The sequence below is a fragment of the Pelobates fuscus genome, chromosome 6 (assembly GCF_036172605.1).
Source record: "Pelobates fuscus isolate aPelFus1 chromosome 6, aPelFus1.pri, whole genome shotgun sequence".
NCBI classification, from domain to species: Eukaryota; Metazoa; Chordata; class Amphibia; order Anura; family Pelobatidae; genus Pelobates; species Pelobates fuscus.
This window is the reverse complement of record NC_086322.1, coordinates 90,161,184-90,178,754: the sequence shown is the minus strand read 5'-3', so window position 1 is coordinate 90,178,754 and position 17,571 is coordinate 90,161,184. Positions and strand designations below refer to the sequence as shown.

At 42.2% G+C, this 17,571-nt stretch overlaps 1 protein-coding gene across 4 annotated transcripts in view; it reads left to right on the top strand.

Annotated features, from left to right (window-relative positions):
• Window positions 1-17,571, top strand: part of LNX1 (ligand of numb-protein X 1) — a 187,944-nt gene that overhangs the window by 75,702 nt on the left and 94,671 nt on the right. For all 4 annotated transcript variants that reach the window (XM_063458009.1, XM_063458007.1, XM_063458010.1 and 1 more), the window contains 2 exons: window positions 537-739; window positions 11,313-11,684. In XM_063458009.1, the coding sequence (XP_063314079.1) occupies window positions 537-739; window positions 11,313-11,684 (575 nt within the window). The remainder of the gene's footprint in view (window positions 1-536; window positions 740-11,312; window positions 11,685-17,571) is intronic.

Below are 17,571 nucleotides of genomic sequence, written 5' to 3'. Positions count from 1 at the left end.
TATTGCATGTTCTGTTTAATTAAGATTGTCTTTTCCCCTGCTATGTTAATAGCTTGCTAGACCCTGCACGAGCCTCCTGTATGTGATTAAAGTTAAATTTAGAGATTGAAATACAATTATTTAAGGTAAATTACATCTGTTTGAAAGTGAAACCAGTTGTTTTTTTTTCATGCAGGCTCTGTCAATCATAGCCAGGGGAGGTGTGGCTAGGGCAAAGTGATTTAACTCCTAAATGACAGTGAATTGAGGAGTGAAATTGCAGGGGAATGATCTATACACTAAAACTGCTTTATTTGGCTAAAGTAATTTAGGTGACTATAGTGTTCCTTTAACCCCTTAAGGACCAAACTTCTGGAATAAAAGGGAATCATGACATGTCACACATGTCATGTGTCCTTAAGGGGTTAAAGGCAAATCCTAAACAAGAGATTCCAGACTTGGTAGTAACCCATTGTCAATGTGTACATCTTAGCACTTTACTTATTTTAGACTATTTACAAGAAATGTATAAATATAAAGCTGTGATGTTCCTACAGTGCTTCCCAGACTATATCACCTGATTCCAGATGGAGAAATTACTTGTATAAAAATCAACCGTGCAGAGCCTACTGAAAGCCTCGGGATACGGATTGTGGGTGGCAATGAAACACCTCTTCTCCACATCATCATACAGCATATTTATCAAGAGGGGGTAATTGCTCGTGATGGGAGACTTCTTCCCGGTGATATGATATTGAAGGTAATGGTTACATGACAAATATATATATGTAGAGAGAGTGAGAGAGAGAAGTGAAGTAAAATATTTTCATTTTATGGGGAAAAAAAATGAATACATTTACATTTGATATATTTAATTTGCATGCTTAAAGTGACATGCGACTCTTGAAATTTTTTTTACACCAGCAAACAAAACTTTATAAACCAAATATACAATTTAAAATCTATCAAAAAAAAACTTTGAAAAGTATAAATGTGTAAACTTACTATACACTTGGTCAGATTGCATTGTTAGGCACACCTCTCTCCCCTACACACCCATCTCCATTTCAGACCAGTCCACTAATGATGGAAGCAGGGCATCATTGTGCAGCAACAGGAGAGATAAACATGAACCCGAGGCTGTGCATTAAGCACACTATTCAGACTCCCTCTCTTTTCCCTTTGTTAGGATGTTGCAAGGTAAAGAGATCTTCTAACTGCACATGTGTAAATCTGTCAGGCATGCCCAATGCTCTGCACATGGGCTGTACTGGAAGAGCATTGAACCTACATACTCACTTTGGAGGGATGTGCTTTTCATTGGTGAGGACACCACATGTCCCCTCTCTGGCTGCACTCCCTACCATTTGGGACTCTCTGACTAGAAAATGCACAGGCCAAATCTTTTTATTGTCCGTACCGGCCCGTATCTGCATCAGAGAGAGAGTGTCTGTGATACTTGCATAATGATCGTTGGGCAAACACTAGGGCCTCAGCCTGCTTCCTACACAAAATCTCACCCACTACAGCTCCAACCCTCATTATAGTTGTAGGCTCTATCTTCTGCACACCTGTACGCCATATTCCCTCCCACACACACACCTAAAGCCCCTATCCTGTCACACACGCATACTGCAGCCTCTGTTTACCTCGCACACACTACAGTCACCATTGCACCTATCCACTCACAGGCATATTCTGTCACATCACAATTTACAGATAAATTGTAATTATCTTGATATATTAATAAACCCTCCCCATTAATACATAGTATGAAACAAGTGTGTTGTGCTAATCTTTAATCTTGTATTCCGGTATTCTGAGCAGGTTTAGTCTGTGCAATGAAGATTTAGAAAGAGGTTACTTGAGAAGCTAATAAATAAAAGCTCAATTGCATTCTGGAAATAAGTCTTGTTGGACACGATCTCCCCACTTAGTGTCAAACCATTTTAATTAGTTGACAAAACCTGTGGTTCTCTTAGAACCTGCCATCAATGTTCAAAGTTTGTGCCATGCCATAGCAGAGTTTTATGGTGCCTAGAGTGCACCTTTAAAGAAATCAAGCCCTACAGATATGCATTTTTACATGGCTTTAATAGCTATATATTTTTTAGGTCAATTTTTTTTAATTTTTTTATTCTGATTTATTTCTAGTTTGTGCAGGATAGTGCATTAAATGATGCACCCTTGGTATAGGGCTCACATCTGGCCTAAACCTTTGAAAGATCAGAAGAAAGACTGTCTGTATGATGTCTGTGTGTGCCCTAGATTGATGCAGGCTTGAAAGTAAAATCAAACGCAAACTTTATTTATCCTTCAGGCACACATCACTTAGAGCTCATCTCCTTCTGATCTTCAGAGCTGTCTTTTTAACTCTCTTGCCTTAAAGGGAAATTAGAACACATGTAATAGATGGTAACACGTTTGCCATTGTAATTTGAAGCGACTTTGCAATGGTGAGATTTCCTGAACCCCTATAATTGCCACATCTTTCACCCCTGCAGTGTCAGGATCCGTTTTGAAATTGAAATCCTAGGCATGGATAACGTTCGTAAACAAGACACAGACCTGATTTTTTTTATTTTTTTTTTAACGTATTCATCAGACAATGCAAACATGATGTTGAGTGAGCCTTCGCATTATAAATGTAGGGAGGAAATACGTCATCCTTGAAAATTATTTCTAGATGTCAGCTCGATTGAATATTACTGAATAAACACTGAATAGCAGTGTATTGAAATCCATATCGCAAAATTAAAAAATATATAAATGTAATATATATATATATATATATAATATTGAAATTAAAGAACACACCCACACTGCAAAATTTGGGCTAAAATAGTCCAGCTGGGATATATAGACGTATACACTAATACAATATATACAGTTGTATACATACTATTGGTGACTGCAGTCTATCTTTCAAAATAATTGCAAAGGTTCTTAGCAGCACTTTATTTAAGAAATTAAAGAATAAAAAAAATAGACCCTTTTACTGGACTTTTAAACCATGTGAAATTCTTTAACCAATAGTGGCCAAATGTTACATATAGATCATTATGTCAGCCCAACCTTGGCTTTTCTCAAGATCTTAAAGGACTAGATAGGGCCGAAACGTTGATCTTTATGTAACATATCACAAATGTGTATAAATATAGATCAATCCCAATGGTGGAAGAGTAAAGGTTAGAAAGCAGTATTCAGCCTTTAAGTATATTTGAATGGATTGCTCCCTGTCTTGTGTATAAAGTGTTAAATTTGGTTTCACAGCTGCTTCCAATCAAGCTGATTACCATTTACAAGATTTCAGTTATATTAGTGCAAATTAAGGGGCCAACTAGGAGTCATAGAAAGGCTTGAGTGTATTTGAGGGTAAGCTGGTTCCAGGGCTGCTTCTATAATCCCCAGTTTTTTAAAACCTAATTGTGCCAGTAAACTGAGATGGTCAAAACTATGGATGAAAAATCTGGAAATCATTTTTGGAATTTCCGTATTGACAGTGAAAATTCAGGGATTTCACAATACATGCAGAGCATGTTTTTTTTTTCCTCTCTTCATTTTTATTTCTTCTAAATTTGCAGAACGGTAACATTTTGTTGTGCACATTGCAATTAGGAGCTGATACATCCAAATTTGAATAGGGCCCTGCAAATGAGTACTAAATATTTTATAAAGGATCAGAGCATTTGCAGGTTTTTTGTAATTTTTTTTTTTACGGTTTTGTTTCCCCCTAGGCAAAAAGCTTAACCCCTTAAGGACGCATGACGGACCCAGTCCGTCATGCTGGGGAAGCACTTAACGCCGCATGACGGACTAGGTCCGTCATGTGCTATAATTAACCCCAGATCGCCACATTGCTGGCGATCTCGGGCTTAACGCTGTGTCTGGGCGCCTCCGAGTCAGTGGCAGACTAGCAACAGCAAATCACGATGTCCCAGCGTACGTGATCGTTGTGACAGCCAGTCACAGCGTTCACAATTCTGCTGGGATATCAGATCCGCCTCCCTCCACCTCTTGTGGGTTTTTGAAGTGGATAGAGAGACGGATTCTTGTTACATTGTGTCCCTGAAGAGAATAAATTGTCTGAAGAGGTTCCAAATACCCTTTCCCCTGTTTTTTTAAAAAAATTAACCCTTTTCCTGCTGATTCATCACTGCCAGCAGTGATTAAAATACAGATTACAGTACTTTATTTTTTTACTTTTTACATTAAAATTATTTAGATTAAATCTTTTTTTTAGTAACCCTAAGGGTTTAAATTTTAATATTATATTTGATCAATTTGTGATTTAGTTAGTTTGGGTGGGTGGAATTTAGTGGGAATTGGGGAATTTGGTGTTAAGCTAGTTAGGGGTGAGAAGTAAAAAGAAACATTATTTAAAAAATTAAAGTTTAGTTATTTAGTTAAAGTTCCCTTGATGCTGAACATGGCGCAGATCACTGGGTAACCCCTAATAATTTTTCACCAGCACATTCCAGAGTTCACTGCCAATCCTGGCACACACGCTGACATGTCTGGCTATAATGCGCTGAATTGTATGCATCTGTTCTTGGGGGATGAGATTTTTGGGGAGATAGTCACACAGACTAATCTGTACGCTGAGCAGTATCTGGCACACAAGCAAGAGTCTCTCATCGCCAGGAAAGAGAGATGGTACCCCACCAGTGTGCCAGAATTGAAACAATTCTGGGCACTGACAATGCTAATGGGAATAATTAAAAAGCCCACCATTAGAATGTATTGGTCTAAAAACCCCATTTGCAATGCCCCCATTTTCCCCCCAGACAATGAGCAGGCCCAGATATGAAGGCATACTGCGATTTTTGCACTTTAGTGATAATTTAAAGTGTCCCCAAAAAGGTCATCTGCAGTATGATCTTCTATATAAAATACGCCCTCTAATTGAGCACTTTAACAAAAAATGTGCCACTATTTATACCCCCCAAAAACATATTTCTATTGACGAATCCCTCATGAAGTTTAAGGGAAGACTGGGGTTTAGAGAGTACATCCCATCAAAAAGATCCTGATATGGGATAAAATATTATAAGTTGTAAGTTGTGTGAAAGTGGCAGTGGCTATGTGTACACCTTCCATGTATACGAAGGAAAGGATAGCCATCTTGATCCTCCAGGTTGCCCAAATATAGTAGGGACAAGTAGGAAAATTGTATGGGACCTAATCATGCTGTTACTAGACAAAGGATTTTACTTGTATATCGATAATTTTTACAGCACTATCCCACTTCTAAAAATGCTGCTTTGAGACCGTGGCCTGTGGCACTATTTGGAAGAGTTGCACATGTTTCCAAAAGGCTCTAGCAGAAAAAAAATAAATAAAAAGGGGGTGGGGAAACAGCAGCTCTCTTCCAGAATGAACTGCTGGCACTAAAGTACCGTGATAAAAAGGAGGTGTTCATCCTAATCACCATCCATGATGAACGCACTCGCAGGGTCGCATATATAATGCAGACGGCAATCCAGCATGCCTTTGTAATTTTTAAAAAGGCAATTGCTGAGCTGAAATGCACGTTTCTTTCATTTCAGTTTCAGCTCATTTCTGGGCTGACCATCAGTGGAGCATAGCAGAAAAATGGAGGCAGGTCAATTCTGCTTCAGGATTCCATCAACCTCTAAAAAGAAAACCCCCCAGAAAAGGTGTTGATGTGTTACAAGAGGGGAGTCAGAGCTGAGACCAGTTATTACTGCCCTGAGTGCCCCTCTCAGCCTGGCCTATGTATTGGCCACTATTTTTACAAATTTTCCACACCCAGGCCGAATAAGTAGACCGGTTTTGCAGTGTGATTCTAGTCTTCTGTCTGATTATTTGGTTACTTGGCTTTGTCTCCCGTTTATCCTGTCTTCTCTGATCCTTCACTTCGGCTTGTCCCATCGTTGTCCTATCCTATCGTATAGCCCGGCCATTCTAAGGACCGGTATTACAAGTTATTCTCTCTCTTTGTGGTCTGTCTGTGTGTTTTGGCTCCGAAATCCATGCTAGCTTTGCATGTGTTTACGCCAAATATTCCCCCTTTCACAGCAAATAGTATGCACTTGTTCATAATTTTAATTTATGAGCGGCTTGTATTTAAAAGTAGATGTGGCCTTTGAGAGGTAATTTGCAATCATGAGCTGCTAAAATGAGACTTGGGCCCAACATCCGCTTTTGAAAAATATGAAATTGGTGTGTCTCAAATGTGCCCCTTCACCATCCACATATACCTGAAAAATGTACACATTTGGGTATTAAGACGACATAGCTGAGCAACATATTAGGTGTTATACTGCCGTAGCACACATAAAGATTGCAAAATATACAGTAACATCTAAAAGTGTCTGTCAAAAAGGCAGAAAAAATGCTAGTTGCTACTAGACTTTGTACAAACTAGAAAAAATATGATCCTACGCTAAGGTTTAAAATATGCCTTTTGAAATACCCTGGGGTGTCTACTTTTACAAATGGTAGGCATTTGTGGGGGAGGAGGGGTTTTACAGTCAAACTTCTATAATGCCTCAAATTGAAACAAAGGCCCATCAAATCCGCCTCTCAAACTTCTACAGTAAATACTGAAATGGACACGTCTCCTATATGGCACTGTAGCTTCACGAAATAGTGCCAAAGACATACAATGGGGGTATCGTTGTACTCAGCAGATGTAGCTGAACACAAAATAAAGTACAGGAATAGCACACACCAACTTTACAAAATACACATGAGAAGGTCTTTGTTATAAGATTGTGTGTAAAAAAAAACAAAAAAAAAAACACATAATTTTATTTCAATATCTATCAGAGATTGGAGGTGAAATGGCTACGTAAAAGTAACCTTAGGTAAATAGCCTGTGATGTCTACCTTATATAAATATATACTTTTGTGTGGCAATTTTGTTTTATTTTATGGCTATTAAGCTTACAAGACAAACATACCAAATTCTAAAATCGCTCCACATTAAAAGTTTATTTTACTCCTTGTGCTTTGTGACCTGTAACTACCAAAAAAAAACTTAAAATCCTAGACACATTATATATTCTGTAAATCAGAGCAACTAAATGAATTTATTTCTAATTACTTTCATCAACCTGCATTAATTATGCACACATTATTATTGCAAAAACTGTAAAAAAAACAAAACAAACAATATTTTTAATTTTTTTTGCATTTTTTTGTATTTTGTTTAGAATAAATAAGCATTTATATATGTATATGTTACATCAAATTAAAGCCCTTTTTGTACTTTAAAAAACGGTATATAATATGTGTTGGTGCAATAAATTGGTAAAATGCAAAATGATCCTACGCTAAGGTTTAAAATATGCCTTTTGAAATACCCTGGGGTGTCTACTTTTACAAATGGTAGGCATTTGTGGGGGAGGAGGGGTTTTACAGTCAAACTTCTATAATGCCTCAAATTGAAACAAAGGCCCATCAAATCCGCCTCTCAAACTTCTACAGTAAATACTGAAATGGACACGTCTCCTATATGGCACTGTAGCTTCACGAAATAGTGCCAAAGACATACAATGGGGGTATCGTTGTACTCAGCAGATGTAGCTGAACACAAAATAAAGTACAGGAATAGCACACACCAACTTTACAAAATACACATGAGAAGGTCTTTGTTATAAGATTGTGTGTAAAAAAAAACAAAAAAAAAAACACATAATTTTATTTCAATATCTATCAGAGATTGGAGGTGAAATGGCTACGTAAAAGTAACCTTAGGTAAATAGCCTGTGATGTCTACCTTATATAAATATATACTTTTGTGTGGCAATTTTGTTTTATTTTATGGCTATTAAGCTTACAAGACAAACATACCAAATTCTAAAATCGCTCCACATTAAAAGTTTATTTTACTCCTTGTGCTTTGTGACCTGTAACTACCAAAAAAAAACTTAAAATCCTAGACACATTATATATTCTGTAAATCAGAGCAACTAAATGAATTTATTTCTAATTACTTTCATCAACCTGCATTAATTATGCACACATTATTATTGCAAAAACTGTAAAAAAAACAAAACAAACAATATTTTTAATTTTTTTTGCATTTTTTTGTATTTTGTTTAGAATAAATAAGCATTTATATATGTATATGTTACATCAAATTAAAGCCCTTTTTGTACTTTAAAAAACGGTATATAATATGTGTTGGTGCAATAAATTGGTAAAATGCAAATTGCAGTAAAACGCAAACAGCAAAAAATGCAAAAATGCTTGCGTCCTTAAGTGCAACACAGGCATTTGAAGCTATGTTTTTAAGGGGTTAAAGTGGAGACTTGTCTATTTAAAGCCTGCAAAACCAGGGTTAGACCAGGCACATAATATTGCGAAAGTCCCGTCATTAATGGGTTAATTTCTAAAGCTGGTTCTAGGTGTTAATACATTGTAGAGCTCAATTTAATTAAATTGTGATGTGCAAATCTGTGATGATTATTATATAAACGTTTATAGGAGTGTTATATAACATGGAAATATCTTTATAGTACATAACAAGCCTGCCCTTGCTTTTGTATTAAAATAGATTAAGGACAGTTTGGAAAAAGAGAAATACATCCTTAGAACGTCTGAAACTGTCCTTAAAGGGACACTATAGTCACCAGAACAACTACAGCTTAATGTAGTTATTATGGTGAGTATAATCATTGCCTTCAGGCATTTTAATGCAAACACTGCCTTTTCAGAGAAAAGGCAGTGTTTACATTGCCCCTAGGGACACCTCCAGTGGCCACTCCTCAGATTGCCACTGGAGGTGCTTCCTGGCTCAGGGCTGCACAGTAGGCAGCACTGCCGTTCAGCGTCTCAAAGCTTTGCATGGGGACACAGAATTTTCCTCTTAGAGATGCATTGATCCAGTGCATCTCTATGAGAACGAGCTGATTAGCCTAAACGGCGTTTGGCCCCGCCCCGTCTCAATTTTTGCCATTTCAATGCTTTCCCCATGGGAACGCATTGGATTGGCTAAAAATCAGCAATTCTAATGATGTCACCGAGGTGGCGCTGGAAATACGGTGAGTTTTAATTCTTTTGAAGAATGGTTTTCTTCAAAAGTAATATCAAAGGGTTACTCCTTCCATCCTAATTTCTTCCCTTTCCCTCCCTATACCCTCCATTTAAAAAAAAAAAAAAAATAACAAAAATCTCTCTCTCACTCATCACTCTATGAGAAGCCTTTGATTGGACCTTGCAAAAGCTGCCATAATGTCAGACAAAGGAGTGCTTTATAATGGGGTATTATAACGAATGAAGAGAAGCAATGGAAGCACTGTTTAATTCCTTTTCTTCTCTGTATGTTTCTCTATGCTGACTGCCAGGTGCAAAGGTCGATGCTTGTAAGAATGATTGACATGAAACCAAGATAGAGGCACCCAGGATAAAGTGGTGTGGATTTCTCCATTTCATATTATTTTTCACACCTTATAAATACATATTTGTTAAATATAGGGGTACATAAACATAATATTGAGGTCCTGACAGTTGCCCTTAAAGGAAGACCAACACTCCTTAGGCTGTTTGGTATTTTCGTTACTTTTTCCCTATAATTTTTTTCCGATTTGACAATTTTTAATGTTTAATTTTTCAGGGGTACAGAAAAGAAAACGGGGGGAGGAAAGGTTAAAATGCATATCTTAAGTATGTTGCTGTCACCTCAGCTGCACAGACTGTTTTCCCTTTTTTTATTCTTTATTTTATGCGTGCATGAGTGAACAATGAGGTTCGTTGCGCCAAAATAGCGGAACGCAGCCTTACATCAGCAGCTGATAATATGGCATAGGGAATACTGTGCACAATTTAAAAAAAAAAAACATAAAATACAAGTTGGAACAGAATGCAGGTGTGTTTGAGAGTGCATATAGAATATTAAGGCTTCGCAGTGTGGTCTAGTGTCGATTGTCAAAGCATAATGACATATCATTCTAAAAGTGTGGTAGAGAATTGCTTAGTTCAGTGCTCGTCGGGTGGCAAAGGAAACTCTGCTATGGTGGTTTTTGGTGTAAGCGGTGTGTGTGCGTTATGATATAATAATGGGTACCGGGGTGTTTCAGTGACTGTGGGACAGAGTGAACTGCTGCATGGGTATGTTGTGGGTCATACTCATAGTGGTTTGGCAGGGTTTCGAGGACAAAGATAGTGATCGTGATAGCACTGTGTTTGGTAGGCTGTGTCTGCAGCGTAACTGCTATGATTGGGGGCTATGTGCAGTGTCCGCTTGTGTTGGAGATGGGAGATTTTTAAGGGGGACCCCCCCATGGACATGTGCCTGGAGGTTTGCGGTCGGATAGGGGAAGCCAAGAGTAAGCTAGACTTCAACTCCTAGCTGTCGGACGGATAGGACTGTTCGCAGTGTGTGTGTGGTACCGGGGACACGAGAGGTTAATTCGGCATCTACCCTGTAGGGCCGGAGATAGACTGTTTTCCCTTAAGTACAATTCCCGTGTAATTGCTGATATTAACCTGTGGGTAACAGATAGTATACAATGAGTTGCATGCAGATCCCTAGTTACTCTTTAATCTTTAATCAACCCCTTAGTGTCTTCCATGGGTTAAGTTGCACTAGTTGCTAGTAGGGTCTCATGTTTTCGGGGTTCATTATTTCATGCTTTCTTTGGTTCATGTGTGGGCTCTGCGTATATAGTGCCATGGGACGTATGTAGTGCATGGGCCCTCTAGATAGGTTTTGTCTTGCCTGTCAAGCTCATCTTTGACTTTAGGGAACAGTTTGAGTTTATCTGTGCGGTTACCAGTCCAGCACATATCAAGGTGTAACAGTATGCAAATTGTGGGGTACATAAAGGAAGAGAGGGAGGGATCATGAACATAAACAGAACAAGAACAAGTATCCATATATCATCTGATTTGTGTACCACTTTATCTAGGACCCTGGGGCAATGGAGTTTAGGATTCCCCATTTTTGACAGTGGGGGTTAATTCTAGTGGATATTGTGAGTGCATAAGTATGAGTATCCGGGCCCATTACCCATACTATCTCGTTTCGGGTGTAGCTGTGTGTACTATGGGGTAGGCCCCTTGATAAACTATCTCAGGTCGTCTATGAGGTGGTTCATGCACCCTTTTCCTGTAACTGAGTGACTTTATCTTGACTCCCTGCCAATCATTATTAATGATGATATTAACAATGAAAAGCTCTTTCCTTTGTCATGAACACAATATGTTAAGGTGCTCTCTTGCGTCTTTTAAAAAAAAAAAAAGTGTATATTTTGTGTTGAACAGATTTTCAAGCACAAATGACTCTTCAATTTAATACCGGTGAAAATCTCTCCAGTCGATGATCAAGACATGACCTAAATTCTGTTTCTTTTCCCTTGTAGGTAAATGGCATTGACCTTAGCAGTGTACCTCACACCTACGCACTTTCTGTACTCAGGCAACCTTCACAAGTGTTAAGACTCACAGTTCTCAGAGAACAGCGGTACAAATGCAGAAGCAACGGTGTCTCCGTAGACCCACACGGCACCAGAGAAGACAGTGTACATGTTGTGCTAAGCAAAAGCAGCCATGATGTGCAGCTGGGAATCAAGCTAGGCCGCAAACGCGACGAGCCTGGAATATTTATTTTTAATTTGCTGGAAGGAGGTGTTGCTGCACGAGATGGCTATTTGCAGGAGAACGATCGTGTTTTGGCAGTTAATGGTCATGATTTGCGTACTGGCACTCCAGAAATTGCAGCTCAACTTATACAGGTCAGTGATGATACTACATACTGCAATTTTTTGTCTGCAAGTTACCACCTTCTAAATCAAGGCCTTTTGTTGGATAATCTTATCGCCCTTGTGAAAATAGTGGTTATTTAATAAATCTATAACATATAAACAGATTATTTTTTTCTGCTCCTTGTCTTCTTCCTCCCCCCCCCCCCCCACTATTGGTCCGTCATATTTCCGCCTCCCTCTACCCTCCTTACCCCCCATCAATAATATATATATTTTTTTCTTTGTGCCATGGGTGGAACTCTGAATCACGAAACAAACCAAGCATCTTGTGCATTGCGCATGTTGTTTGTTTGTGATATGTCCATATGGCGCTTCAGAGTTACGGAACTTGGACGACCTGTTGATCTGACAAAATTTGGATGAATTGCAGTTTTTTTTAAATTCGGGTGCACTAATTTAGACTATTCTCAAAAATGTTACTCTTGTTAAATGCAAAGTTTGTGAAACTTTAAAGGGACCTACATCACTTGACAATTTTTTTTTCACATTTTTTAAATCTGGATCCAAACACTTTTAAACAAATGTACAATCTAAAATAAACACAGAAAGACTTTGAAAAGTATGTAATAAATGCTTATAAATGTTCTATAAACTTGGTCTGAATGCATTGTTGGGCACGCCTCTCAGCTAATGAAGTCTCTTCAGCACCCCTCCCCCCAATCCACCCATCTGAGTTTCAGACCAGTCCACTAATGACAGAAAAAGGACATCATTGTGCAGCAGCAGGGAGAGAGAAACATTTTCTGCATTAATCACACTAATCAGACTCCCTCTCTTATCTGCCTGTCAGTATGTGCAATGCGAAGAGATTTTTCAACTGCACACGTGTAAATCTGTCAAGCATGCCCAATGCACTTTTCCAGCTTTCCTAGGTGTAGGACACTGATTGGGTAGATCAGTGACCTACTGGAGTGGGTGTGGAAAGCATATCAAGAAGTGTTCTAAAGTACTACAATAAAGCATTCAGCATGCAAACCAGTGAATCAGCAGGCACAGTGCATTAATGACCTTTTCCCATGTTTGCACCACTTTTCAGACACTTTTTATACAGGATCCCCATAGTCAGGGCCGCCATCAGGGCATGACAACCATAACAGTTGTCATGGGCCCGGCGGTCCTGGGGGGCCCCGAGCCCCACATACTGCTGCAGTAAGTAATGGCTGAGCTGGGGAGTTAAACAATCTCCCCAGCCAGCCTGCACTCAGCAAGGGGCCCGCACAGCGGTCCGCGGGCCCCTGCTGCCACTAATCATGTCCTCCGTGCAGGGCACACTGAGGGACAGCTATAGGGCCCTCCCAAAGACCCCACTAGGCTGCCTCTCAGTGTGCCTGTCTCAGAACACAGCCTCACTGAGCTGCCTGTAACACTGCTCAGGGCAGCTCCGTGCGGCTTGTTTTGCAGGAAGTGACATCACCAGTCACAGTGAGCTATGCGGAGCTGCCCTGAGCAGACTTACAGGCAGCATGTCAGCATTGTGAGGCTCCTTCAGAAGAGGACCACCAGACAGGTAAGGTTTGGGAGGGTTTTGGGAGCCCCTAACCCCCCCTGCTCCCACTGCATTCCCTACCCCCCCCTTGCTCCCACTGCATTCCCTACCCCCCCCCCCTTGCTCCCACTGCATTCCCTACCCCTCCCCCCCTTGCTCCCACTGCATCCCCTACCCCCCCCCCTTGCTCCCACTGCATCCCCTACCCCCCCCCTGGCTCCCACTGCATCCCCTCCCCCCCCTGGCTCCCACTGCATCCCCTCCCCCCCCCTGGCTCCCACTGCATCCCCTCCCCCCCCTGGCTCCCACTGCATCCCCTCCCCCCCCCCCCCTGGCTCCCACTGCATCCCCTGCCCCTCCTTGCTCCCACTACATCCCCTACCCCCCCTGCTCCCACTGCATCCCCTGCTCTCTCTGCAGCCCCTACCCCCTGCTCCCACTGCATCCCCTGCTCCCTCTGCAACCCCCAACCCCCCTACTCCCTTTGCAGCCCCTACCCCCTCTGCAGCCCCTGCACCCACTGAATCCCCTGCTCCCTCTGCATCCCCTACCCCCCTGCTCCCACTGCAGCCCCTGCTCCCTCTGCAGCCCCTACCCCTCTGCTCCCTTTGCAGCCCCTACCCCCCCTGCTCCCACTGCATCCCCTGCTCCCTCTGCAGCCCCCACCCCTCCTGCTCCCTCTGCAGCCCCCACCCCCCCTGCAGCACCCACCCCCCCTGCTCCCACTGCATACCCTACGCCCCTGATCCCACTGCTGCCCATACCCCGTCCCCTTGCAGCTCCTACCCACTGCAGCCCATACCCCCTACAGCCCCTACCTCCCACCTCCCTCTGCAGCTCCTAACCCCTGCGACCACTGCAACCCATACCCCCTACAGCCCCTACCTCCCTGCTCCCTCTGCAGCCCCTACCTCCCTGCTCCCTCTGCAGCCCCAACCTCCCTGCTCCCTCTGCAGCCCCTGCTCCCTCTGCAGCCCCTGTTCCATCTGCAGCCCCTACCCCCTGCTCCATCTGCAGCCCCTACCCCCTGCTCCATCTGCAGCCCCTACCCCCTGCTCCCTCTGCAGCCCATACCCCCTGCTCCCTCTGCAGCCCCTACCCCCTGCTCCCTCTGCAGCCCCTACCCCCTGCTCCTTCTGCAGCCCCTACCCCCTGCTCCTTCTGCAGCCCCTACCCCCTGCTCCCTCTGCAGCCCCTACCCCCTGCTCCCTCTGCAGCCCCTACCCCCTGCTCCCTCTGCAGCCCCTACCCCCTGCTCCCTCTGCAGCCCCTACCCCCTGCTCCCTCTGCAGCCCCTACCCCATACCCCCTACAGCTCCTACCTCCCTGCTCCCTCTGCAACCCCTACCTCATTCAGCCCCTACCTCCCTGCTCCATCTGCAGCACCTACCCCTGCTCCCACTGCAGCCCCTACCTCCCTGCTCCCACTGAATTCCCTACCCCTCTGCTCCCACTGCAGCCCTTACCTGCTGCTCCCACTGCAGCTCCTGCCCCCTGCACTGTGCGCAATGGTAGGGTTTCGCTTTTGGTAGTGGCTAGTGGGCTACCCAACTGCTCCCACTGCAGCTCCTATTACCCTTTGCACCCACTACATCCTGTCCCTCCTCTGCACCCACTACAGCCTCTATTCCCCCTTGTACCCTGTGCAGCCCCTTCCACTCACACCCTTTACAGCCCCTTCCTTTCGGCACCCTCTGCAGTCCCTACCCCTTTGCACGCACAAACATAAAGGGACACTATAGTTACCAGAACAACTACAGCTTAATTTATATTATACGGCTTAATGTAGTTGTTCTGGTGAGTATAGTCTACCACTGTAGGGGTTTTGCTGCAAAGACTGCCTTTTTAGAGAAAATGCAGTGTTTACATTGCTGCCTAGGAACACCTAGGCGCTTCCTGTGTCAGTGTTGCAAAATGTGCAGCACTGACATTCAACATCTCCATGCTCTGCATGTCGACGCTGAATGCTTGTCATAGAGAAGCACATATATATATATATATATATATATATATATATATGTATGTGCACAGAGGGCCCCCTGCTACCTGTACTATGAAGAGGGGGCCCAGCAGCACACTCTGTCCTCCTTTCCAGCTGCTCTCTGGCTAACTTTTCTGCACCCTGCGGCCGCCAGAGCGTTGCCATGGGTTACTATGGCAACGCTCCGCACAGCACGCAGGCCTGTCTCGTGAGATTTAGTCAGAGAGGAGCTGGAAAGGAAGACAATGTGTGCTGCTGGGCCCCCTCTTCAATGTACCGCGGCTGGCTCCCTCCACCATGCCACTGGATCAACAGGAAATGCGATCACTGTAAGAACCAGGGAGGGGGGAATAAAATTGAAAAATAATACTCCCCTTCCCCCCCCTATTTTACACACACACTGAATCCTTACAAGCACACTCTGCACTACACACACACACTACATTCACTCAACACACTCTGCACTACACACACACTACATTCACTAACACACTCTGCACTACACATTCACTAAACACACTCTGCACTCACTACAAACACTACATTTACTAAACACACTCTGCACTACACACACACACACACACACTACATTCACTAAACACACTTTGCGCTACAGACACGCTACATTCACTATACACATTTTGCTCTACACACACACACTACATTCACTATACACATTTTGCACTACACACACTACATTCACTAAACACACTCTGCACTGCATTCACTAAACACACTTTGTACTACACACACACTACATTCACTAAACACACTTTACACTACACACACACACACACTACATTCACACTACACACGTTTCACTCACTACAAGCACACTACATCCACTACAAAAACACACACTCCGCATTCACTATATACACACCTACATTCACTACACACACACTCTGCATCTAATGCATGCATACAAACATTACATACATTACACAAAACGTACAATCTGCATCCACTATACACACTGCATCCATGACACACATAACCCATCCACTATACACACACACACACTTCATCCTTGTGGGCGGACTCAGGGCTGGCCCCGGGGGCCCAGATCTTGAGCTGTGTCAGGGGCCCTAAAATTTCTGATGGCAGCCCTGCCCATAGTGTTTATGCTAAACGAGGAGGAAGAGAACATTTATAGATATTCAGTAAAAACTGCATGATTTACTAGATTCAGTAATTTATATATATAGATTATCAGAGAGTATATACCAACAGGAAGGCTGATGTTGTGCAATTTTTGCACATTAAGTATTTTTCTTTAAACAGAGTCTGGATGTACTACCAAAGATAGTGTATTATTGCTGATTGGATTGATTATTGTTTAAACCTGGTTTTAGAAGCCGTTGTATGTGATCTTTTTCAAATGTCTTTATTGTCTGCAGTATTTTGTCAATGAATATAAACTGGACATCAGGCGTGAGTAAGGATCAGTTTTCATAAGCATAGTAATGGCTTTCCTGCTTAATAAAGGTTTTTCCCTGAAACAAAATTAACCAACATTAGTTCCCCTGATGCTTTCTAATTTGTTTGTTTGGCTGGTATCTGTAGTATAGTCGTTGCAATACACCCTAGCTTCATATGAACAGCTGTGTCTCTTTCTTTATCCCCCGCATTATAAAGACATATCTTAGTGTTATCGGAAATGCTGGCTCCAGACTGCTTGTTTAACATAGGACACTTAAAATTATTCCTTTTTCCAAAGGCAAGAAAAAAAAACAAAAAAACGAAAGCTGAAAACCATTGGAATAATTTCCTCTGACACATATTCAGTGTTGCAATTATAGAATTCCTTCTCTCCTGGAAGCTGTCCGGAGCCCAGGAGTCGGGACATAAAGCAGGCCTGGATCACTGTCTTGTAGTATCTATCACTGCCATTGCAACCATACATTTTGCTCTCCCTTGACTTCAGCCATTTTGACACGTTGCCAAGGAGGCATTTGTAATTTGTTGAGCACAGCACCTGGAAGTGATTACACAGCTCATATGCCCTATTCATTGTTTTCAGTGGTGGAGGTTACTCAGGGGCCAGAGAGACCAGAGTCTCTGCCAAAAATCTTTCTAGGTCAGTAATGGCTGACCTTTGGCATGTTATCTGTTATGGACTGTACTTCTCATAATACTTAGCCAGCCAATGGGGAAGGGTGAACTCCTTGGAGAATGTCCACACAAGAAAGGGATGGTGAACAAAATACATTCTCATAATACACATTTCGTTGTCGTGAATTTTATTTATTTTTTCCTTTTCAAAATAAACATGAAAACTGCGCAAAATAGATACGGCAATTCGCATATGCAAAAATGCTGGTTACACATTGTAGTCCTTCCAGGGTTAAATAGAAAGTTTTAAGCTCATGTAAATGTTCTTTCAGTGA